General features: G+C 53.0%; 9 protein-coding genes across 9 annotated transcripts; 3 read left to right on the top strand and 6 right to left on the bottom strand.

Annotated features, from left to right (window-relative positions):
• Nucleotides 1–59: 59 nt before the first annotated feature.
• ATEG_02192 (chlorohydrolase family protein) lies at nucleotides 60–1,673 on the bottom strand (the record flags this gene model as incomplete). Its single annotated transcript, XM_001211370.1, has 3 exons — nucleotides 60–537; nucleotides 620–1,358; nucleotides 1,418–1,673. 3 exons carry the CDS (start codon nucleotides 1,671–1,673, stop codon nucleotides 60–62), a joined length of 1,473 nt encoding a protein of 490 aa, XP_001211370.1.
• A 758-nt stretch (nucleotides 1,674–2,431) lies between these two features.
• On the top strand, nucleotides 2,432–3,915 carry ATEG_02191 (uncharacterized protein; the record flags this gene model as incomplete). The annotated part of the gene is made up of 2 exons (XM_001211369.1): nucleotides 2,432–2,440; nucleotides 2,497–3,915. The coding sequence occupies 2 exons, from the start codon at nucleotides 2,432–2,434 to the stop codon at nucleotides 3,913–3,915; spliced, it is 1,428 nt and encodes a 475-aa protein (XP_001211369.1).
• Nucleotides 3,916–4,721: 806 nt separating this feature from the next.
• On the bottom strand, nucleotides 4,722–7,968 carry ATEG_02190 (glycine decarboxylase subunit P; the record flags this gene model as incomplete). Its single annotated transcript, XM_001211368.1, has 2 exons — nucleotides 4,722–4,777; nucleotides 4,830–7,968. 2 exons carry the CDS (start codon nucleotides 7,966–7,968, stop codon nucleotides 4,722–4,724), a joined length of 3,195 nt encoding a protein of 1,064 aa, XP_001211368.1.
• Nucleotides 7,969–9,024: 1,056 nt separating this feature from the next.
• On the bottom strand, nucleotides 9,025–10,780 carry ATEG_02189 (putative phthalate transporter; the record flags this gene model as incomplete). The annotated part of the gene is made up of 7 exons (XM_001211367.1): nucleotides 9,025–9,148; nucleotides 9,201–9,880; nucleotides 9,933–10,081; nucleotides 10,126–10,213; nucleotides 10,303–10,431; nucleotides 10,479–10,518; nucleotides 10,566–10,780. 7 exons carry the CDS (start codon nucleotides 10,778–10,780, stop codon nucleotides 9,025–9,027), a joined length of 1,425 nt encoding a protein of 474 aa, XP_001211367.1.
• A 2,004-nt stretch (nucleotides 10,781–12,784) lies between these two features.
• Nucleotides 12,785–13,603, bottom strand: ATEG_02188 (uncharacterized protein; the record flags this gene model as incomplete). The annotated part of the gene is made up of 3 exons (XM_001211366.1): nucleotides 12,785–13,064; nucleotides 13,115–13,199; nucleotides 13,267–13,603. The coding sequence occupies 3 exons, from the start codon at nucleotides 13,601–13,603 to the stop codon at nucleotides 12,785–12,787; spliced, it is 702 nt and encodes a 233-aa protein (XP_001211366.1).
• A 1,088-nt stretch (nucleotides 13,604–14,691) lies between these two features.
• ATEG_02187 (uncharacterized protein) lies at nucleotides 14,692–15,273 on the top strand (the record flags this gene model as incomplete). Its single annotated transcript, XM_001211365.1, has 2 exons — nucleotides 14,692–14,772; nucleotides 14,893–15,273. The coding sequence occupies 2 exons, from the start codon at nucleotides 14,692–14,694 to the stop codon at nucleotides 15,271–15,273; spliced, it is 462 nt and encodes a 153-aa protein (XP_001211365.1).
• A 220-nt stretch (nucleotides 15,274–15,493) lies between these two features.
• On the bottom strand, nucleotides 15,494–17,417 carry ATEG_02186 (putative MFS transporter; the record flags this gene model as incomplete). Its single annotated transcript, XM_001211364.1, has 4 exons — nucleotides 15,494–15,809; nucleotides 15,863–16,924; nucleotides 16,976–17,138; nucleotides 17,198–17,417. 4 exons carry the CDS (start codon nucleotides 17,415–17,417, stop codon nucleotides 15,494–15,496), a joined length of 1,761 nt encoding a protein of 586 aa, XP_001211364.1.
• Nucleotides 17,418–18,150: 733 nt separating this feature from the next.
• ATEG_02185 (uncharacterized protein) lies at nucleotides 18,151–20,559 on the bottom strand (the record flags this gene model as incomplete). Its single annotated transcript, XM_001211363.1, has 7 exons — nucleotides 18,151–18,763; nucleotides 18,878–19,102; nucleotides 19,339–19,395; nucleotides 19,505–19,865; nucleotides 19,981–20,155; nucleotides 20,232–20,317; nucleotides 20,403–20,559. The coding sequence occupies 7 exons, from the start codon at nucleotides 20,557–20,559 to the stop codon at nucleotides 18,151–18,153; spliced, it is 1,674 nt and encodes a 557-aa protein (XP_001211363.1).
• Nucleotides 20,560–21,198: 639 nt separating this feature from the next.
• On the top strand, nucleotides 21,199–22,612 carry ATEG_02184 (NAD(P)/FAD-dependent oxidoreductase; the record flags this gene model as incomplete). Its single annotated transcript, XM_001211362.1, has 2 exons — nucleotides 21,199–22,398; nucleotides 22,451–22,612. 2 exons carry the CDS (start codon nucleotides 21,199–21,201, stop codon nucleotides 22,610–22,612), a joined length of 1,362 nt encoding a protein of 453 aa, XP_001211362.1.
• Nucleotides 22,613–23,169: the final 557 nt, after the last annotated feature.

Below are 23,169 nucleotides of genomic sequence, written 5' to 3'. Positions count from 1 at the left end.
CATATGAATATGTGCATCTCCTGCCCCGATACAATCAACAACCCGTAAATATACACCACCTACCGGCGGGATCTCCAGGCAATGACGGCCCCAAGACCAACAACGCCCAGCCCCAACACCCACCGCAGCAACCGCCCCCCAGACTCACCACCAACATCCCCACGACTATGCACCAGCCGCCCATTCACCCACACGCCCTTGACGTTCCGATCATCCCCATTCCACACCCACTTGTGCACCTTCTCCTCCCACGACTCCCATCCAAACACGTCGACGGGACTCTCCTTCCCGCTGATGCCCTTCTCCACCCCCGGCCCCAGCCGCACCAGTTGCGCATCAAACAACATACCCTTGTCAAACCCACCCACCTGGTCCGCCGCATCAACCACCGCTGCACCACCGCGGGTAGCCAGATACAACGCCTCCTCAACGCTGAGCACCATGCGTTTGCCTTCCTCCTCGTCCTCCGGAGAGACCGCAAACCGCACTAGCCGCGAAACCAGACACGCCTGGCGCACTGCCTCCAACACACTCATACTGTAACCGCCCGACACGTCCGTTCCCAAGCCAACCGTAAGCCCTGCATCCCAGGATATGCCGCACAGGACATAGTCCGGACCCCAGCGCCGAGTTGCTCGTAGGACAGTGCGAAATTTTCGCCCCACGTGCGGAGATTAGTTCCCTCTCCTTAGGGGTCAGATGCACAGCATGTGCGAGGATCGTTCGCGGGGTCAGCAGCCCATACTCATCATACACACCGGCGTAGGTGTCCTGCTGCGGGAAGAACAAGCGCACAGCACCGATCTCGGCCGTATTCTCAGAGATATGGGTTTGGATGTGCAGCGGAGCGCCATCCCCAGATGCGTGGCGGGTGGCCTGGTCTGCGATGGCACGCATGGCGGTGGCGGAACAGGACAGGGCGAAGCGCGGGGTGAGGATGGGCTTGACGAGGGCGCCGGACGGGTCGATGCCGCGGATGTAGGAGATGACGGCTTCGTTGTCGGACAGGGAGGACGCGGGAGAGGCGTCGCGGTAGTCTTCTGGGCAGGTGGAGGGGTTGTCCATACAGACGCGGCCGATGAGGGCTTTCTGGCCGCGCTCGAGGCAGAGGCTTGCGAGTATCTGCGTGGCGGGGACGTGGATGGTTGCGTAGTACGCGGCGTAGGTGGTGCCGTGAGAGAGGGTGCGGGTGATGGTCTGGTTGTAGACGCGGAAGGCGTTTCCTGTGAGTAAGGAAGGGTTGGAGGTGCTCCCGAAGGAGGACTCCATGGGGAAGGTGTAGCGTTCTAGCCACTCGAGGAGGGTGGAGGAGCCGAAGAGCCCTGAGTTGGGGTACTGCGGGGCGTGGATATGTGTGTCTGCGGTATAACTTTGGTTAGTCTATGGGTAAAGAAGGGTTAACGGGGGGTGGGAGTACCGATGAAGCCCGGGAAGAAGAACTCGTTCTGGGAGGACTGTGCGCGGACGAGGTGCACGTTGTCAACCCAGCCCTTGCGGCGGAGGAGAGCGTGGAGGTCACTGTCATTCCCGACAGTCCAATCCATGCCTTCGATAGTACCATTGGCGGATACCCAAAGGGCACCGTGACGGACTAAGAGGTCATGTTTTTGTCCGGACTTCGTGCGGGGAAGGTCGATGAAGGTCCCGTAGAAGACGGTGTGGGGTGGAGACATGATGATGCTGAACTGCGATGCAGAGGATAAGAGAGTGAAGTCTAGATCAATGCTCTGAATTCAATAGACTAGGAATATATCCAATGTGCAGGTCCTGAGTGTTGTTAGCATTGACGGGATGAGATGTCTCTGGATCGCCGGGATTGATGTCGGAGTCGGACCTGGATCATGCTGGGAAGGAACGATAGAAGTCTTTATGAGGCCTAGTATAACCGGATAGGTAGCTGCGTCTGAGAAAAACAGTAAGAGGCCAAATCCCCCAAAACCTCATGCGAAGTCCGCTCGCGACAGCAGGCTGACTTTATGGTGAGGAGAAGGACAGCGTTGCAGTCGGACAGCGGCCATCTCCGACACCTGATTGAGTATGGCGCGATAAGCTGATAAGATAAGCTCCGCACGAGGCCCAAATGTCCCTTAGTCACACTATTCTGCCCACTCTCACCGCCAGAGACCTTTCGCTGCTATATTGAAATTTACCAACGTCGCATTTCTCGCTGACACGTCCTCAACCGTTCTTCCTAGCCGTGTTGCTACGTGAGTCCTGCAGTATGAAGCCTTCGAACGGGTCTGCTCTTCTCACTTTAGTTCATTAGCAGTTGTTCGAACCTGCTTCCGGGCTTTCAGTGAGACGATGATGTCCTTTGCCTGATGACTTCAGGATATTGATATACACGTGGTCAATTGTCCACACGCCACATGCATACTGTGTCCATAACTTGGTCGGCCTTTACGATTTTGCTGAGCTTCGTCTGATAATAATGGAACCTGTACGTGGCCCTCAAAACGCATATCATGAATGGTACTCATGAGTCATCTATCCTAGACAAACAAAGCAGCACTCGACTGGAATCGCTGTCCAGCAGACATCTTGTACCTAGTATTCAAGTTGCTGTCGTCAGCTGAACTCCATGCACTTTGCCTTGTGGGTCATAAGTTCCGGGCAATCGCTGAGCCGCTACTTTACTCGAAGATTCAGTTCATTTGGGAAAAGAGACTGCATTTCTCAAGCCTTGAGGCCCCTCCGCCCATCACTCAGCTTTTACGGACTCTTCTTTCCAAGCCTCAGCTGGCGACTCACGTCAAAAGCCTTCAGTTAGATGGTTTTGCGTGGGCCGGGCATGCCTCTCGATTTAAACTACCCAAGATTCACATCCCCGAAGATCAGCTGGACGAGCCTATCGCGTTCATCCGACGGACCGGAGTCCCATACATTGACTGGTGGAGTCAGGAACTCCGTGATGGCTCAGTTGATGCTCTTGTTGCGCTGCTTTTAGCACAGCTGTCCAGTCTGCGATATCTATATCTGGGCTATGCTTTTACACGGCAATGTGCTCTTACTGGGATAGTGCTCCGTTCAGCAATTTGCGAGTCTGGGACTTATAAGCTAGGCAATTTTCAGCGTCTTGAACAACTGTCATTCCTTCATCGTGAGTCTATGGACGAAGCATGTGACAGGAAATTCAGGAATACCGCAGCTATCTTGCCGTTCTTCTATCTACCAAATCTTCAACACGTGTCCGCCTCCATTGACAACCCGGATAAGTGGGCATGGCCCGCACCACACGCTCCTGTCCCATCAAAGCTTAAATCCCTTGATTTGAGGACTATCCGAGAAGGATGTCTAGGGGAACTCCTTGCTGTGACTAAGAACCTTGAAACTCTACGCTGGAAGTGGTATTATGAATCACACCTCGGGGACTTTATTACCCAGACTGTGGACCTTGATCAGATCGCTACGGAGCTATCTCATGTTCGAGGGACTCTAACGGATTTGATTATTACGGCTGATTGCCAGCCTGGATACAATGATCAGTTCTTCCCTGGGTTAGAAGCGGTGGGCTCTTTGAAAGGTTTGGTCAACTTTGACCTGATCAAGACACTCCAAATTCCCTGGGCGTTCCTGGTGGGATTCGCACAGGATGAGACGAAACGACTGCAGGATGTTATTCCTAGAAACATCGTATTCCTGACCATCACGGATGACCTCGCGCTACAAAATAGCGATTACCTGGAAGAGGAGTGGCCGTTATGGGAATGGAAGGATTACGCCATCCTGGGCTTATTGGAGTCATGGCTGAGGGAGTGGACACGATGGACACCGCATCTTAGTCGCATTACTCTGCTGCTAAGTTGGATTGATACGGATACAAATCAATGGTCGCCTAGGGCGAGAGAGCAGCTCAGGGATTTGAGTGCTCAAGTTGGCATCCCACTAGAGTTCATCAACACAAAGCATCGATAGTAAATACCATCAGTCGGTGCCAGTAATACCCAGTACACTTGATGATGAGCACCAGGAAGATGGTTTGCCTACCAAGAGAAAGGGGATAATGTACGAACTTCAAGGTAGGACCTGACGATTCCGGTGAAGCCCAGCACCCTGCGGATTTATAAGGTAAGGCTACTGTGATCCTGTGCTACATCTACCAGTGTCTTAGCGCTCGGAGTGGAATCAGGCCCTATTATCGCTTAGGAGGAAGGGCGGAGATTACCCAGCAGTTTACTACCTCACAAACGCTATTCTTAGTATCACTTCTTTAGCAATATGCATCTAGAACAGTACACCAGCACACCGATCCCAGGTGAGTGGAATTGGAAGGTTACATCCTGCACGGTATGCAGCTAGCCGATATGACACCTGTCATGGAATAGCACGCACTGGAGTCTACTAACGTGCCGGACTACCGCCGAAGTGAAGCCAGGAAGATCTTAAGATTCTCGCCATATATCCGTCTAGCCGGGTGGTGCCTAATGAAGCCCCGTCAGTATGGGCCTTGGACATTTGTCTGGATATAAATTCAAGCAGAGGTATCTGTTGGATTCTTGACACACGGTCTGCTCCATACTCTGTAAAGCACAGCGAAAGCTCTATAGGGATATATTACAACTCGCTTAGAGTCACCCGGATAAGACATCAAAGATAATCTTTATTCGTAAACCATCATGCCAAACGCCATCTATCATGACTATGTTGAATCTGGACAACGCATCCAACCAAGTGTTGAAAAATATACACATCAACCATTAAGAATCACATGGGTATCATATCTACTCGCTATCCTCCACCGGTCCGCACGTGCAGAAGAGGTTCTGGTCACCAAAGGCTGCAATCTGTTAGCGAAATCCTTATACAATGTCATAGGAGACAGAACTTACCATCATCAACGCGAGTCACCGACGGCCAGAACTTCTTCTCCAGCAGCCACGGCTGCGGGTACGCCGCCTGCTCACGAGTGTACGGGCGGTTCCACTCGGTCGAGAGGAGATCGCGCTGGGTGTGGGGCGCCATCTTGAGCACGTTGCCCTCGCGGGGCTGCGCGCCGCTCTCAACCTCGGCGATCTCCTGACGGATGGAGATGAGGGCGTCGCAGAAGCGGTCGAGTTCGGCCTTGCTCTCCGACTCGGTGGGCTCGATCATCAGGGTGTTGGACACGGGCCACGACATGGTCGGGGCGTGGAAGCCGTAATCCTGGAGACGCTTGGCGATGTCGATGGCCTCCACACCGCAGGTGTCCTTGAACTTGCGCACGTCGAGGATGAACTCGTGGGCGCAGCGGCCGTTCTCGTTGGTGTACAGGATCGGGTAGTGCTCCTTCAGGCGCGAGAGGATGTAGTTGGCGTTCAGGAGGGTGATCTTCGTGGCGTGGGTCAGACCCTTGGAGCCCATCATATTTATGTAGTTGAAGGTGATCGGGAGGATGCTCGCGCTACCCCAGGGGGCGGCGCTGATGGGAGGAGAGGAACTCTCAGACCGCTTGGACTGGAGGTACTCGCTCTCTGGGTGGGAGGGAAGGTAGGGGCGGAGATGCTCGGCGACACCGATGGGGCCTACACCGGGACCACCACCGCCGTGGGGGATACAGAAGGTCTTGTGTAGGTTCAAGTGGCAGACATCGGCACCGATTTCACCGGGGGAGCACAGTCCAATCTGGGCGTTCATGTTGGCGCCATCCATGTACACCTGACCACCGTACTGGTGGACGATGTTGCAGGCCTCCTTGATGCCCGGCTCGTACACACCGAAGGTGCTAGGGTAGGTGATCATGACAGCGGCCAGGTCATCCTTGTGCTTCTCGCACTTGGCCTTCAGATCCGCAAGATCGAGGTTACCGGTCTTGGTGTCGCACTTGATGGTGACCACGCGCATACCGGCCATGGCGGCACTGGCAGGGTTGGTACCGTGAGCAGACACGGGGATCAGGCAGACATTGCGCTTGGCACCACCGTGGGCTTCCTGGTACTTCTTGATCACGCGGAGACCGGCGAACTCACCCTGAGCACCCGAGTTGGGCTGCACCGTCACCTCAGCCATGCCAGTGATGTCAGCGAGCTGCTGCTCCAGGTCGTCAATCATCTGGGTGTAACCCTTGGCGACGTCCGCAGGCAGGAAGGGGTGCATCTGAGAGAACTCGGGCCACGAGATGGGGATCATCTCCGTGGTGGCATTCAGCTTCATGGTACAGGAACCGAGGGGAATCATGGAGTGGGCAAGAGAGAGATCCTTGGATTCGAGGTGGCGGATGTAGCGAAGCATCTCCGTCTCGGAGTGGTGGGTGTTGAAGACGGGGTGGGTCATGTAGGGAGAAGTACGCTCCAAGCTGGTAGGGAGCGGGGATGCACCCAGCTCCGCCTCCAGGGTCACCTCGCCCTTGCCGGCGTGGGTAGCAAACACCTGGAGGAGAGACTTGACCTCTTCGCGGCCGACGGTCTCATCGAGAGAGATACCGACCTTGGTGGGGGACACACGGCGGAGGAAGGCCTTCTGCTCGCGAGCGGCGGCGACCAGGGCGTCCGCCTCCTGGCTGTTGGACAGTTCCACGCAGACCGTATCGAAGATGGCACCGCCGTCAGCGGAGTTGGTCTTGACCGGAACATTGTATCCCATGGCGGCCAGCTTGGTCTGGAGGGTGGTGGTCATGGACATGATCCGCTGGGCGATGGCCTTGAGACCGGTGGGGCCGTGGTAGATGGCGTACATGGCGGTCATGTTGGCCAGGAGGGCCTGCGCGGTACAGATGTTGCTGGTGGCCTTCTCGCGACGGATGTGCTGTTCTCTGGTCTGAAGCGCCAGGCGCAGCGCACGGTTGCCCAGACGATCCTTGGACACACCGACCACACGACCAGGGACCTTACGCTTGTACTTGTCGGCACAGGCGAAGAAGGCGGCGTGGGGTCCACCGTATCCCATAGGAACACCCAGTCTCTGGGCGCTACCAAACGCAATGTCGGCGCCAAACTCGCCAGGGGCCTTCAGAAGAGTCAAAGCCAGAAGATCGGTGGCGACACTGAAAGTACCACCCGCGGTGTGGATGGCATCGCTCAGAGCCTGGAAGTCATAGATACCACCCTCGGTGTCGGGGTACTGCGCGAGAACACCGATCAGGTTGTCACCCTGTTCCTTGACGAGCTTGAAGTCGTCGGCGAGGATATCACCGACCACTAGGTTGATGCCGAATCCCTCGGCACGGGAACGCATGACGGCCAAGGTCTGGGGGTGGCAAAGATGGGACGCCACATAGGACTTGCTGGCCTTCTTCTGCTTGCTCACAGGCATGGTCGCGAAAGACATGGTCATGGCCTCGGCGGCAGCGGTGGCCTCATCGAGGACGGAGGCATTGGCGAAGGGAAGTCCCGTGAGATCTGCGGTCAGGGTCTGGAAGTTCAGAAGCGACTCCAGACGACCCTGACTGATCTCCGGCTGGTAAGGAGTGTAGCTGGTGTACCAAGCGGGGTTCTCCAGTACGTTCCGCAGAATGACAGGAGGGACAATGGTAGGGTAATAACCCGCGCCAATGTAGGTCTTTCCGCTGACATCGATCTGCTTGCGGTAGGTATCCAGAAGCTTCAGCATGTCGGTCTCGCCCAGGCCACCGTGCACGCTATCGCGATCCAGCTTGGCAGAGCTGTGGGGGTCGGACACCTTCAGGTCCTTCTTGGAGAGAATGTCCGCGGGAAGCACCTGCTTGACGAATTCGTCCAACGACGCCACCGGAGGGTCCAGAGTGGCCAACATCTGCTCCGCGGAATCGGGCGAGGGTCCAATGTGGCGTCTGGGGAAGGTATCGAGGGGCTGGAAGAGGTCGCGGGGGTGAGGGTCACCGTGATCGGCCACGGAGCTCGTGTAGACCGGTCGTCGGGCTGTGGGCTGCTGACCGGTATGCAAGGCCCGGTAGGAGGCGAGGGCCGGAGTAGAAGGAGAGGTTCTCCGCAGAGCGACTGGCGCAGCGGTTGCGCGCAGTCTGGAGCGAAGAGCCAGCTGGCGAGTGCCCCTCAGGGCGCACCAGGACGCAGCCATGGCGAATCTGGAGAGCGCGTGGGGTAGGATCCAATTGGAGGTATAGAAGGGGGAGGGGATAGAGGGGAGTATCCAATGGTCCACCACTCAACACATGAGATAGAGGGAGGAAGAAGAGGAACAAGGATTCAATGAACACAGGAAGATGAAGAAAAAGAAAAGGAAGAACGAGGCCAGAAATAAAGAAGTGGCAGAAGAAAAGCCGGAGCTGCTTGTTGGAGATACCGCGGGCGGGCCGGGAAACTCCCCGATAACAACCGCCCCCGGGCCAATCACCGCGCTCCGCCCGCCTCCGGACCGCCCCGCAGACGCGCCAGAACGCGGCAAGGCGTCCGCCGCCCGCTGATAACGTCACTTTTCCGCGGGAAACTATTTTTTCTCCTGCAGTGTTCCTACCGGGCTGACGAGCATCGGTTGTGTGATCCGGTCAATTTTGTCCAGTTGATTGAGGTCCATTCATTTCATTCACGTTATTGATGGGATGAGAATTGCAATTCTCATAGACCAATGGATAGACAATACCCCATAACGCACAGACAGGGTCTCAACTTATCGATAATGATACCTATCTTATCGGCTTAGGGTTAGCACCGTTGAGCAGATCCATCTCTACCGTCTCTACCTACATAGTTGCCCAGGTACAATGCTATATGTCGCCTCCAATAAGAACTCGCGGGGTAGCGCGCTCTCTATTGTAGTTGGATCCCTATTCACCAACGTTTAACCGTGATAAGCGCGTGTTTCATTGAGTCGTTGCCTCGATTAGACTCAGTCTACTTACGAAGTACCGATCTGCCAAACACTACTGGTCAGTCTCTCGAGTAGATTTTTAAGACGATATTGCTTGGCCAGTGGGAGGATAGTATGAAGTGGTACCAACTTTGAGTAATCTGTCACCATATCCTATGTTTCAAACCCTTACATCAGTTGCGGGCGTAAAATATATCTATCCCGGCTACCCCAAACCTAGTGACAGGACATCACATATATTATTCACTCAGAAAATAAATTTATACCAGACCCTATCTCTCAACATGTCAAGACAACACGCAGCCCCTACAGCGTATACCGGAAATCAGCAATTCCCTCAATAATCCTCGTACCCCGATCCGCCTGCTTGTTACAGATGCGGAACCACAAACTCAAACTAGCCACGATGATCAAGATCAAGATATTACAGCTGCATGACCCATTAGTAACAGTTTAGATCCCAAAGAACAGAGCTCACTCACGCAATGGTTGTCCACATTCCGGGACGGTAGTTGGGTGCGTCCTGCGACCGGAACACCAAGCTACTCACGATGCCGCCGATACCGCCAAAGCCGACCAGGGTCGCGCTGGACAGGGCTCGAGTCCACTGGCCGCGAATATTGTTCGCCTGGTAGGCCATGACAGACGGTATATTGGCGTTGGCGCCCGCGACCGCGAAGAACACGCCAACATAGCGGGCCGCATTCCCCTTGGCAAAGCCCATCAAGGGCAGTCCAAGGATGCACAAGAGCGAGTTGAAGACAACGATGGGGCCGCGAATGCGATAGCGGTCTCCCACCCACGCTCCGGCGAACATGACGATGCCGGCAAAAGCGAAGGGAGGCGCCACCAAGCACTGTGAGGCACCGACGCTGAAACCCATTCCCATTTGCAGGATGATCGGGAGGAAGTACGCGATGGCGTATGTAACGGTCGTGGAGGAGAAGAAGATCATGGCGAACGCCCAAATCTTCGGGTCCAGGCAAGGGGACAGGAATTTCTTGAGCGAGAAGGGCTCCTCGTCGCCATCGGAACGGTCGCGGTTGATACGACGTACGACGAAATGGGCTTCCTTTTCACTCAGGAACCACCATGACTTGTGTGCGCGGTCGGGGAAGTCCACAAGGAAGACGATAGTCAGAATGCCGATAATTCCGGTGATCTGGATGATTGCATGAGCGTACGTTGGCGCGACAGGGGATAGGGGTACGCACCACACCCTCCATGATAAAAATCCAACGCCATCCTCCGAGACCTTCAATGCCATGCATCTGCATCAGACCAAAGGCGAGAATGCCGGCCAAGGCGGAAGCAACGCAGCCGATCAGGTAAAAGACTGAGAAGCGTTTTTGGACGTCGACTGCTATGGTCAGGGAGAGATCGATTGACACAGTAATGGAGACTTACACCGAGTATACCAACTGGAGAGGAGGTACACACATCCTGGGAAGTACCCAGCCTCCAGCAAGCCCAAAAGCACACGACAGGCCAGCATCTGTTTCCAATCCTTTGTGAAACCCATGCCCTAGTGTGATACGGTCAGAATTTGAATTTGTGTCACCGTCGTCCGATCTGGGCACTTACCACCAGGATCGCACCCCATGAGATCACAATCGTCCCCAGAAAGAGGGTTGGGCCCAACTTTCGTGTAATGATGGTCATCGGAGGTTGGAAAATGACATAGGGGACAAAGAACATGAGCACGATGAGAGACTAGAAGATCAGCCGAATGCTTCTCGACTATGTGTTGCGATACTCACATAGCGTGTCCCAACTTCCAAGTGCAATTCTTTGGTCATGCTGTTTTGCGTTAGTAATTGTACGAGGGGCTGTATCAAGAAACATACCCCGCCACTGCGGCCATACTCAGGTTGGTCCGGTCCATCAGAGAGACACAGTAGGCCAGACCAGTGATGGTGACCAGACGCCTGTCAATCCGATGGATGATTTTGCGCTGCTCGGCATACGTGTATTCTTCATCGTAGTCGACATTGCTGAGCGCGCGCTGGTTCACGTCTTCGATGTTCTCCAGACTGCGTTTCTCTGGGGTTGGGACGGACATGTTGCTGGAGCGGCCAATGCACGCAGAGAGATGATAAGGAAGAAAAGTGGATGCAATTGACCAGAAGAAAGCCCAGTCACCGGATTTCAGCTTCCTGACCGGAGTGGGGGATCCCTATATACAGTACAGAGAATGTGAACTGCAGCTAGCTCACCAAAGCAGGTCACACCGTCTGCCCCTCCAACGGCCAGTCGTCGATGATAGGCAGTCTCCCATTGGCTGGAGAACTATCGCCAGAGAATACCGACATTGCACGAAGTGAATAGCCGGCTTGGGATGGGAAAGTGCCTCGGCCGTGTTGCTGCTGGATGCGAGTCGATTGGGGCGATGGCGGACACTCCACAGCATCCTTCCCCAGCTTTTTGGTAGGGAGAATGCGGGGATGCAGCCGGACTTGACATCAGGAGCGTGCTTGGCAGCTTGGCGGCGTGTTCTGGAGCCCCCGTGGCTTCGCTGCTGTCTTGCCCCAAGCGGCTTCCTCCGAGGATTATGCTTTTTGCCCAGCTTCAGTGTGGTCGGACTTATATAGTCGTGGCGTCGGCATGCGTTCACCCAGCGACCCGGTATTTGGTCTCTTGCCTAGGCACATTCCCGACTCGTGACGAACTCCCGGTCACCAAATAGCTCGCTCTGGATCGCGCTCTTCTTGCGATCCTTTGATGCTCAACGCCCTCGCTTCCATGGCTCGTTATCGCCACCGCATGCGTCGCGACCGCCGTCTCTGCATGCCTGACTCCATCGTTAGCGTCTGATCGGTCCATCTGAAACCCACTCTGTCACCCCAGCCCGCGTCTTTCCGGGGTCAAGGTGAATCATCACCCCATGGGGTGGAGTCGGTTGGTGTGTTGAGGGTGCTGTGTGGGTTGCTGGCCCCATCGGTGCGGAAGCAGATGGGAAGGACTAGATAGATGTGGACGAACCAACGCTTCTCATCGATCAAGAGCGGATTTCCCCCGCGATTCTAAGCTATCCTGATACGGAAGACCCTCTATCCCCTATTAGGCGAGTACGGAGAATTGTCCCATTGGTCTTTCGACCAGCTGCACCCTGCTGGCTCACCAAGATATGTCGATCCCCCTCAGGCTAGCTGGACGGTGTCAGAGCTAGAAGCTAGATGCTTCGAGTTGAAGAGATCTGTGCCATTTGTTTCATCGGGGTAATCGAGTAGTGAGTTGAAAGTTGTCCTTTGTTGCTGAAGACACAAGCAATGATCGTCATATACCCCAGAAAGGGCCTGCTATTGTTTGAAAGACACCCCCTGGACAAACCAAGCATTCTAATCACATTGGCATGCATTCAGTCTAGCTCGTATCGTACAGAAATCTCCGAGCACTCATTCACTGGTTACAGTTGTTCCTGTCCATGGGGTGTCCCAATTTGCGGTGAAGTAAAGTATTTAGTTCTCCATGGAGACGAGTATTTATGAGTACCCGAAATCCCGAGGCATAGAAATCTTAGCTAACCTACAACAACGAGCGCTTGTACACGTACAGCCCTTGAGACCCAGCAATTGACCCGATGTTGCACAAGCATGCTAGGGCTAATAGAGAGTGATATTGCTTGCATGCCATCTATTCGCAATATCTAGACAATCAACGAATATATGTGTACAGCCTCCACCAAGCTCCTCGACGGCATGGGCCGAGTTAGTTGTGTCTTTCTAGCACGTATACTTGGCATGTCTAGACCGCTTCTTCAAGACCCAATGAATCATTTCTGAATCTGGTTGCTAAAGACACGGGTTTATTGAAGTAGGCTTAGGAGCGCCCAATTTTAGCTGCTCAATGATAGATGATTCTCCCTTGCTCCTTATTTCCTTTCTTAAGGACCACCAGAGACATGCAGATCAGACGGTACACAAACTCTCAAGTTAGACCAAGGGAATTGCAACAATAGCACTGATACAAACATGGTCCTCAACATCCTCCTTCCTGCTTCGCTAAACCCGGTACTGACTCTCCTTTTCCACCTCATCCACCTCATCCACTGCCCGACGATACCCCATCAGTCCACAATCTTCAAAGTAGCATTCCGACGCGCACTCCAAATCTCATCCCCCGCCTTGAGCGGGTTCGCACCATCCTCCGCAATAACCAGGTGCTCGCCGCCATCCTCTGTCTTAACCGTCCTGAGCTGTGCCGCTGGAGTGCTGGAGCCCGGATCAAGCATAAGCCCACGGCCAGCAATACTCCTCTTGCCGTCGACGAAGTTACCAGTCGGATCCAAGAAGAATTCGCCGCCGTCGTTCGTGCAGGTCGGGTTGTCCTCGCAGTAGGAACTTGAACTATAATTTAGCAAAGCACTTGCACGAGGGACGGCAGGTGAGAAACATACGCTCCCTTCCAGTTCTCAATAGTGATGCCGAACTTGTCGCCGTCGTTTATGGTGCCGTAGAAGGCGCTAAGCTGGCCACCCTCGCCTACGCCATTAAGCATCAGTATATACCCTATTGAATGTGTGTGTGTCGCGGGAAAGGGTGCACATACTGCTGTTCTCCGTCGAATCGACGCACCGCAGACGTGCTCCAGACCCGCCCTCCTTCGTACTGGCAAAGGGGAACTCGTCGCACGAATTTCCGAACTTGGAGTACGACAGGCTGGAGTCGCTGCAGGGGGTTTTGCTGCACCCTGACTCCTTTCTGCGGTCGGGACGCTTGGACTTATCCGCGTCATAGGTGAATTGCTGGCCTGCGCCGCCCCGGCACTGTGCGTAGAAGCAGTAGTTCTGGCATGTTCCGAGGGCGTTGGTGCAGTCCCAGTCGAAGGTCGCTGCGCTGACGGTCGAGGCCAAGGCCGTGAGGGCAATGGAGACAAACAGATGCATGGCTGGAGCTTTGGATTGATGAGTGGCTTTGACTTAATTGTAGAGAGTGCCTTTGGTTGAAGATGAGGATAGCCAGCTCTAAAGAGCGGTTTATATACCTTCTCTGGTCGTTGTCCATGTCCGAGTGTGTGAACTGGAGGCTATTGTCACGGCGCATATGGCCCCCAACGTGATACTTGGTGTTCACGTCGAGAGCCGGTAAGGTACCCTGCACTGCCCTTCCCACGCCATGCTTGATACTCGTGCTGTAAGCACTAGACCTGCGGATAATCGTCATCGGATGGCATTGCACATACTCCAAGTAGCCGTAAGTAGGGTACAGCCGCTGGAACGAAGCGGAATCCCATTCAATCACAGGTACTCTAGGCTTGTTGGCCTCTTGGCCCATAAGCTGACCGGACTACGCCCGAGACACAAGGAAGCTACAGGTCAGGTACCTGAGACTTGGATATGGTAGCCAATCCTGACCCCAAAGCAAGCCAAGAGCGCAAAAGGGCTCGGAAGAGCGATAGAAAGGGGAGGCCGGGGGCATCGAGAACAGCTGTAACCACATAAGGCTTTTATCTGACATTGGAATATAGAAAATGCTCCAAATAGTGTCCTTTGCCCCTTCACATACAGGATACGTTGGAGAGCATCTGAATGTACCGTTGGACGGTTCAATGGCCGAGATACGACAGCATATCCTTCCTGTTCCAATCTAGCATGTCTTACATGAAGCGGGAAAATAAGCTTCAGTATGGGGCCAGAAAAAGAAAAGAAAGAAGGGGAAGAGGCAACATGTTGGTAAGGATATAGCAAGCATACTATAGAACGACATGAGGTATTTCAGCCTAGCTATCAGCCTTATCCATGTACTAGGTATGCTCCGCCCCTGTAACTGGCGCTAATGCACGCCCATCACGGCTGTGTGATGGGGGATCGGCACCCTAACAACCGGTTTGCTTTGTTCTAGTGACGTGTGCTTATAGCGTCTTACACCCCCGCAGAGCCTCCAAGTCTTTCATTAACCAACACCTCCATCCTCCATCCTCCCTCCAACTCTAAACCAACAGCAGACAGACATCGCAAGAGACAAGTCACCCACAATGAGTCTTGTTCCCATCATCTGCACCTACGAGGTGCCATCGACTGTACCGGACCCTCTCGGACCTCAGGTGCAAGATCATGTTAACCGACAGTGATAGGTTCTCACGTCTGTCCTATCGACAGCATACGATGCGTCAAGCAAAGTTGACTCCCCTCCGAGCCTGATTCTTGTCACGACAGCCGACGCGGCCGAACTCCAGAAGTACACAAAGGATTCTGTCACCAAGCCGCCGGTTGAGTCCGTGCAGTATCCTTTTCTGGGCTGGGATATAGGCAAGATCGCCCAGTTCCTACAGGAGAACGCGCCGCGGGCTGTACTAGATCATACGACGTTTCTTGTCGCCGATGAACAAACGGCCTCGGATGGCGATACACTGCTCCTTGTTTACAACATCAAAGATTCGCAGGAGAGTGTACGACTCACCGCTGGCTGTGCCAACAGCGGGGCGGTGTCGGTCTCAATTGCGACCACGGATGTGGGCGAGTTGCGGAGCCTGGCGGATGATGATGGGGTGTACAGAGGAGGTCCGCAACGCCCGCCGCCACAAAAGGGTGGGAAGGCGCCCAAAAAGCAGCTGTAAATACGATCGTGAGTTTACGTCGGAAATGATACTGCTATAGCTGCAGAAGGACTCCAGTTAGCAAAGAATGGATGTCAAGAATGTACTCATAGAGACAGCGTTGTGTTGACGTATACTTAATCAGTCTACTATGTACAGGCTGTGCTCCCAGACTACCATGAGTAATCGAAGCACCCGTGGCCCATGGCTGGAAATATGCTCGCTCGCAATGGACATGACATTATGCCATGGTATTATAGTTCATCTCTTCATCCTCCTCGGGAATCAGTCTCTGTCGTTCCTCTTCTTCAAGTTCCATGCGTCTCTTTCTTCTCATGTTTCTTCCAGCGACAGCCACGAAGGTCACCAGGACAACACCCAGCAAGAATCCAGAAACAGTAAAGAAAATGTTGATTGGGATGGGACTACCGTGCAGTGGTCCATGTGTCAGAGCATCTAGCCCATACTGAGTAAAGTTGACCAGGCCCGAGAAACAGATAATGGTGCCGTAGACGCGACCAAAGGTTGCGAAGCCAAACACTTTGGTTGCATAGTCCCTGTCATCGGTGGTTAGTCAGATTCTACTGCAAGAGACTGAACGGATACTTACGACATCGCGGAATAATACAGCGGGCGCAGAAGGACAAAGAGGATAACCGTTGCGTAGCCTGTCCACAGAGCGGGAATAGAGTTCAAGATACCCACTGTGGTCGTTAGAAGCACGATCGTGGCGAGAATCTTGGGCACGCTGAGTCGATCCAACAGCATCCCAATAAACGGGGTCGAGAAGACACCCCCGACGGGCAACGCGACGTCAAAAAAGTCGTTGATCTTCTCGGCCTTGCTGGCCGAATCCAGCATGTAGTCATACTGGGAACGAATAGTAGCGATGAAATAATTCATGCGGAGCATCTGCAGCACTGTCATCAATGTAATAAGAATGAACCACGGAGTCAGCATCTGCTCACGCGCAGACAGTCCATGGAGAACACCCCAGACCGCACTGGCGTTGTGCCGCTCTTCCTCGTGCTGTTTGCGCAGGTTTCTTGCATCCTCATCTCCAAGGACTTGGTCAAGCTTCCGCATCTTGTCGTGGCGCCGCTCCGCCCGCTCGGACCGTACACGTTGCAGCTCCGTCTCACTCTCAATATCCTCGTCCGACTCGTGAACGTCACGGGTTGCATCCTCCGCCTTTTCGACCTTTGCCTCGAGCTGCTGCATATTCGAGTATTCGCTCGCGGGCATGAATGTCACCAGCGACACGAGGATGAGCGCGGGGACTATCAGGTACGCGAAAAAGAAATTTGTAGGGCTATATTTCTTGCGATCGGTTTCGTATAGAAGGCGATAGAACAAGTAGACGGCTGCCGACGCGTCGAAGGCGCCAGTTACCATCGCAACAATGGTACCCGCATACTTGGGGAAAGCATTGGCGATCTGGAAAGATGGAATAAAGATGAACGTCCCGCCAAGGGCGAGGAAGAAATTCCCTGGAATGTAGCCATCGAAGTGAGGATTTTGGAAAGAGACGGCCATCAACAAGCTTCCCAGTGCGAGACTTAGGCAACCTGCGAAACCACATACACGCGAACCATAGCGATCTAGCATGGTCCCGACCGGTAGAGAAGAGACGTTGGCGGTGATGGAGCTGACGACGAAGAACAAATTCAATCTGTACTATATTAGTCGGATGCTGCCAGAAAGCCTAGACGGTGATACCCACCGAAGGTCTTGGTCGTGGCACAACTCCACGCCCTCGCGGAGCTCGTCTTCAGTGCATAGGTTACGATAGACACCCTCTTCGATCATGACCGGTTTCAACGCCGCGAAGCCAAAGACGATGCCTGCAGCGAACCAGCATGCCAGAATCGTCACGATCACCTGGGCTGGGAGAAGTAAGCAGAGGTTCCCATGGATGTCGAAGGCGGGGTTGATAAGAACGTACCGATGCGCGTGGCCGTAGACACTTTATACGCGGGTGTCCCAGATTTATCGTCGACCACCGGCGGTTGCGATGTCTGGATAACATCATAGCTAATTTTGCGTCTAATTGGTGCCAACGAATCGAGATCGTTGTCAATCGCCGTGGTGTCGGTTACATCGTCGGCCGGTTCTGGTTCGCGGTCGACGCCATCGAGAGGGGAGACATGGTGCACCAAGGACATGGCACGGATAATAGGATGTTTAGTGAGACCTAAACGCGACCTCGACAGAGACGGCTATCTCCAGACACAGGGAGAGGGAGAGGAGAAGGTGGTGGCGACGGGGGTTATATCTTGGAGATGGAGGCTGGGCCCTGGGGATGAGGGGATTCGAGAACCTTATGGATCGAGATGGAAAGAACCTGCAGGACAGCCCCGACCAATTCTCGATTTCTCACCACGGTCTTGTTACACCCTCTCAGTATTCTCTGTCGGTATATCAGTCGACTGGATTTGACTGTCCCAATATCGAAGGGAAATTCACTGTGTGGGCTCGGGTGAGGTGAAAATCCCAACCGGGTGGGGTGACATCATCCGGTCTAGGTTGTTGATCTATAAAAACCGGATGGCGCCCTGTTTCATGCCGGACCCATATTCAATCAACAGCCTCTGCTGATCCCAGGTATCCTCCTAAGTGGCCCCAAGAGTATTAAGGGTCTACGAAATATCTACAAACTGATCAAATTTTCGCTAAGAACCGATTCTATCTCGTCCCGTCGTCGACATCCGTCGCTTCCAGTCGTCGAGTTGTATACTCGTACCCGCCGTGAGACCCACGTTCAATGGCGACCCGCTTGTTATCCTTAGACGCGTATTCCTCAAACATCTCTTCCGTATAGCGGACTTCCGTCCCTGGCTGTTCGAAGGGGTCCGCCACGAGGCCCGTAACATTGAGTCGCGCCTGGATTTCCGGGACCTAGCCCCGGGCGCTGATTATGGCGACCGCCGCAGAGACAAACCCACAGACGACGTATAGCAGATCTACGACCACCAATGTGATCAAGGGCGCCGCTGGGATCCGCGTGACGAGGGGCGTTATTCGAGTCTGAACAGCCAGAGCAGGCCATTTCTCCAGGCTCTCAGCACCCCCCGCAAGCACCACCTTGCTGTACGCGAGAGCGACCTGGTCTACGAATTCCTGCGCACTCCGGCTCGACGAACCTGCCAGGACGGCTTGGTCGACGGTGTTGGTCACACCAGGGATCTTACTGACGATGGACTGCCAGATATTACTGGTGGAGGTGTTGCTAGGCGTCGGAACGAACCGAGTGATGGAGCCGTTGACATGGTCATACTGGATGACATAGATGGTGGTACTGCAACCGAGGATGAACGCTTTGCCCCCGTGCAGCATTGGCACGAACTCGTCGGACTTGGGCACACTGCCCCCGGATGGAGTCGTGATTCTAGCGGACTCGTAGTAGAACGGGTGGCCGGCTCCTCGCGAAGGGTCATTGTTTGTCATTGTCTCGTCAGTGAAGTACAGCGTTATCAAGTCACTCAGAATCACCTCAACCAACCAGCTGATTCTACTGGTCATGTTCACCATTAGCAAGTACATCTCTTCCACTTCCTGATATTCAGCTCCTTTCAGATGCACAGAACATGATGCAGTTTGTCCTAGCCTGCAACTGTATTCATACAAGTCACTGGCATAGCTGAAGAGCATGAGCCCTCTCCACCCACCCGCTTGCATTCTAACAGTCTGAAGCACAAATAAGACAATGCGTGTCAGAATTTGGACAGAAGCTTGGGGCCAGTATTCTGCAAGCGAGCTGCAACCGCGAAGGCACTGCCTGCGAGACAAAATACTCCAGCAAATACTTTCATTCCATGGAAAGATCCGTGGTCGTGTGATAATATTGCACCTGCAATCGGGTTGGTGGTCAGCCCGGGGAAGGATGCAGAAAGGTACATCAGCCCATTGCGATAGCCGAATTCCGAAGGTGCAGATATTTGTGCAACCAAAGCTGGTGATAGAGATACGTAAGCACCTGAGAAAAATCCGAAAAAGACTGCGAATACCAAGCTCGCGGCGTTGCTCGAACCTGGAATCCAAAGTCCTAATATCAGGACACCTGTGACGGTACAAACGACAATGTACATATTATAGCGGCCCAGCTTGTCGGCAACCAAGCCTGTTACAAATCGACCGAAGAAGCTATAAGTCTGTTAGCGCGAAAGAACAACCACTAAAGGGAAAACAGCTAATCCCCGCTAACCTTGCCGCGTTTAGGATGGACACCAGATAATTGGATAAATTAACTGACATTCCTTGCGCAACTGCACAAGTCACAATGTAATTGATCGGAATGAAGATACCGAAAGTGAGTAGAGCAAAAGCTGTTATAATGAGAAGCATGTTTGGCTCACGTAATGGCTGGTATAAATCACGTGTGGTAAGCTTCTTAGGCTGTGGCGGCACTCTGCACCTGACGGTAAGGTTTGCAATAACAAGCAGAAAAAGAATCATAAATGCAGCTATGCGCATAGCCCAACCGTAGCCCACTCTTCTAATGAGGTGTGTGATCATTATTGGGAAAATGACTCCTCCGGTACTAGAACCGGTAGATAAGACTCCAAAGGCAACACCTCTGTTCTTGTCGAACCAGCCACTCACACTACTCAATGCTGAGAATCGATCAGCGTCCGTCAACTTGGCATGAAAGGAAAGAAGGAAACAAGGAGAGAAATAAGAGAAGAGTCAAATTCATGACCTAGCAATGGCAAAATGGAAAGGTCTTACCCGGCTGAAAAATCGCGGCGGCACCGATGGCGCTGCAAATACCTTGGGCAAGTAGGATCTGGTAGTACTTCTTGGATATCGATGCCATCATTAGACCAAAGACGTGAAGAAACGTCCCGACTAGGATGATATGTTTTGGCCCATGACGATCGTATATATAGCCAACATAAGGCCCCTTGCACCTGGATTAGATATTTTGGCAGGCCATGCATGTTTTATGGGGATCTCACCGATGCCAGCATGAAAAATACCTGGAGAGATGGGATCCACGAGATGGTACTGGATGAATAGTGCCTCAAAATATCCTTTTGATAGTATTCTTGGAAAATTCCCACGCCTGTTTCAACTATCAGCAGGTATATTTCTGAACGAATGTTGGATAGTCCTACTATTCAACCAGCCGAAGCTACAATATGACGTACACCAGGCTCCTAAAACCACGCTCCAAGCGGCCAAACCACCGTCGGGTGGTGCATCAGTCTTGCCGTCTTCAACCGAGACATCTTTTTCACCGTCTTTCTCGATTAAGGCACCTTCGGCTCTCAATGAACGAACAGATGAATTATCTCCAGGAGGCATGATCGATCAATTTGACAAAAATTCGAGAGAAAACGAGATCTTATGCTGAGAATCCGCCAGTCGGCTTTTTGGCCTTTTCAAATTTGTCCGAAAACACGTGGAGAGTTGCTGAAAGCGCTGGCAGGTGTGATTGCTGTTCTCTTCTTATAGATGTGCTGTCCGGAGTCTCGGGTAGAGACGCGACGACCGGCCGATAAACTATTCGGAGATACAATGCCACAATCATGTTAGCGGATATCTCCGAGACAGTGAGTTCACCGATGGATGATTTCCGCGATCTCCGAGAGTCGAAAACTTCGCCCGATACCTCAGCAGGGACTCCTGACGAGTTCGAATTGATCAACGCCCTAAGAACGGAGATGAAGAATTTCCCGAGCGCTGAAAATGGTCGACTTCGGAGCGCCGTTCGGCATTTTCAATCGACACCCGGGTCGAAAGACGCGTCCAATTCGCTTATATTCGCGCATAACACCGCCATAAGTTATAAGTCTGTCAGTGTGCAGGCAAATGTTATCTGATTAACATTATCTAATCTATGGGCACCCAGTCATCTTACTCCATTCAAATTATATTCTACCTTTCTTTGCCTACACGCCTTCACGGCGCTCGCCGGCCACTTGTTCACCCAGAGCTCTCGAAATGTTCGAAAAGGCGGCCCTTTTTATACAAGCGCTGGCGTGCATATTTCCCCTAGCATGGCGTCAGCTTAGGCACGAGATGACGGCTACCGTGGTACGTCGACGCGCAGCATGGTTCGGCTCAACACCAGCTGCTGAACGAGACCGCACCATCGTCATCGTAGGCGCGTCATTTGCAGGATATTATGCCGCCCGTTTTCTCGCGTTGGGTCTTCCGCCGTGTAGTCGTTACCGTGTCATCATCATCGAGCCAAACAGCCACTTCCAGTTCTCGTGGGTTCTACCGCGCTATTGCGTTGCTAGCGGGCATGAACACAAGGCGTTCATCCCTTATGGTGGTCATATCCGTGGAGCACCGGAAGGATCGGTTCGATGGGTACGCGACCGTGTCATTGACGCGACCAAGACCAGTGTCAAACTTCAAGAAAGCGGAGAAATCCCTTACGACTATCTTGTTATCGCGACCGGTTCTGGTGCCCAGCACGGCCTTCCCTCACGAGTGAACGACACGGATAAAGTTAGCGGCATGAAGCAACTTCAAGCCACGCAGAAACGTATAAAGGATGCGAACAGAATTATTATTGCCGGTGGAGGAGCTGCTGGTGTTGAGCTCGCGGCCGATGCGAAGGACCAGTACCCGGAGAAGAAGGTTGTCCTGGTACACTCGAGAAGTGCACTGATGCACCGATTTGGTAAATGTCTACAAGATGAGGCGTTGAAGTCATTGCAAGCATTGGGTGTTGAGGTCATCCTTAACGACCGTGTGCTGTATGAGGAAACCGACTCGTGTACTATTACACTAGGAAGTGGGAGAGTCATGGAGTGTGATTTGTTTGTGGGTTACATACCAACATGTATGTCTTATAGATGGAACCTTGCTGACGATGGCGCTTTGCAGATCAATTGCACTGGTCAAAAACCATTATCTGATGCCTTCTTAAGGCTCTCGCCTTCAATAGTAACGCCGAGCGGTCACATAAAGATCAAGCCAACACTGCAAATTGCAGATATTGGCCTCCCAAACATATATGTTTGTGGCGACGTTGCCGATACAAAAGCACCAAACACGAATGCGTTCTCAGCAACCCGTCAAGGTGCAATTGTTGCGGACAACATCCTGCTAGCAGTAGAGGGTAAAGCGCCCCGACATCAGTACGAGCACATGTTCATAGATAACTCTATTAAATTGACACTAGGATTGGTTAGTCTCCTCTCTCTAATGATACATCGTCGAGTACTAATCTTACTGGCAGCATCGCGCGGTAATGCATTTCAACTTGGGGCTGTCGGCCCTGAACTTCGAGTCGAAGGTAGAAGAGGAGCTCATGGCGGCTGAGTGTTGGACACATCTCGGAGAAAAGCCATATAAAGATGCCAGTGTGGACAGTTGTGTTAAAGAAACTGAGGATGCATAGACTAGGGCCTTTGTTAGTAGCAATAACAGAGTGACTCGACCATTGGCCGTCATCCTAATCATCACTCAACTTGTCATGACAATCACCCGCTGAGATCTGATAGACTTTGGCAGCACAAATAGCTGTTTGAAGATAATTATAATCAAGTGGCCTTCCCAGGACAGATCACTTTGCAGATAGATAGACATGAACAAAGTACTCACTTCCAGCTCTGTCACCTCCGACAGTGTTACCGACCAAATTTTCAAGACACTAGTACGATCACTCTGTGGTTGGGTAGGTGTCGGCACGAATATAAATCTTCGCCTATACAGGCTATTAATGGGGATGATGATCTCCCTGAAATGCCAACAGAGAGTATACAACGGTGTCTTCACCCTTTACCACTGTACCTATAGCTACTGCTCTGCACTCAGTCTCCTGGCGCTCTATTATTGGCACAAATGAAAAGAGCATTGAAAATGCACGGTATTGCGTAGTAGGGACCAGACCTGCGTCACGTCTGTCTCCAGATTCTAGCGGCAAGCCATGAGCTTGACATATAATGTCAACCACGG

The sequence above is a fragment of the Aspergillus terreus genome, genomic scaffold, assembly GCF_000149615.1.
Source record: "Aspergillus terreus NIH2624 scaffold_3 genomic scaffold, whole genome shotgun sequence".
NCBI classification, from domain to species: Eukaryota; Fungi; Ascomycota; class Eurotiomycetes; order Eurotiales; family Aspergillaceae; genus Aspergillus; species Aspergillus terreus.
Note: the sequence above shows the minus strand (reverse complement) of the source record. Positions and strands in the feature narration are given on the sequence as shown.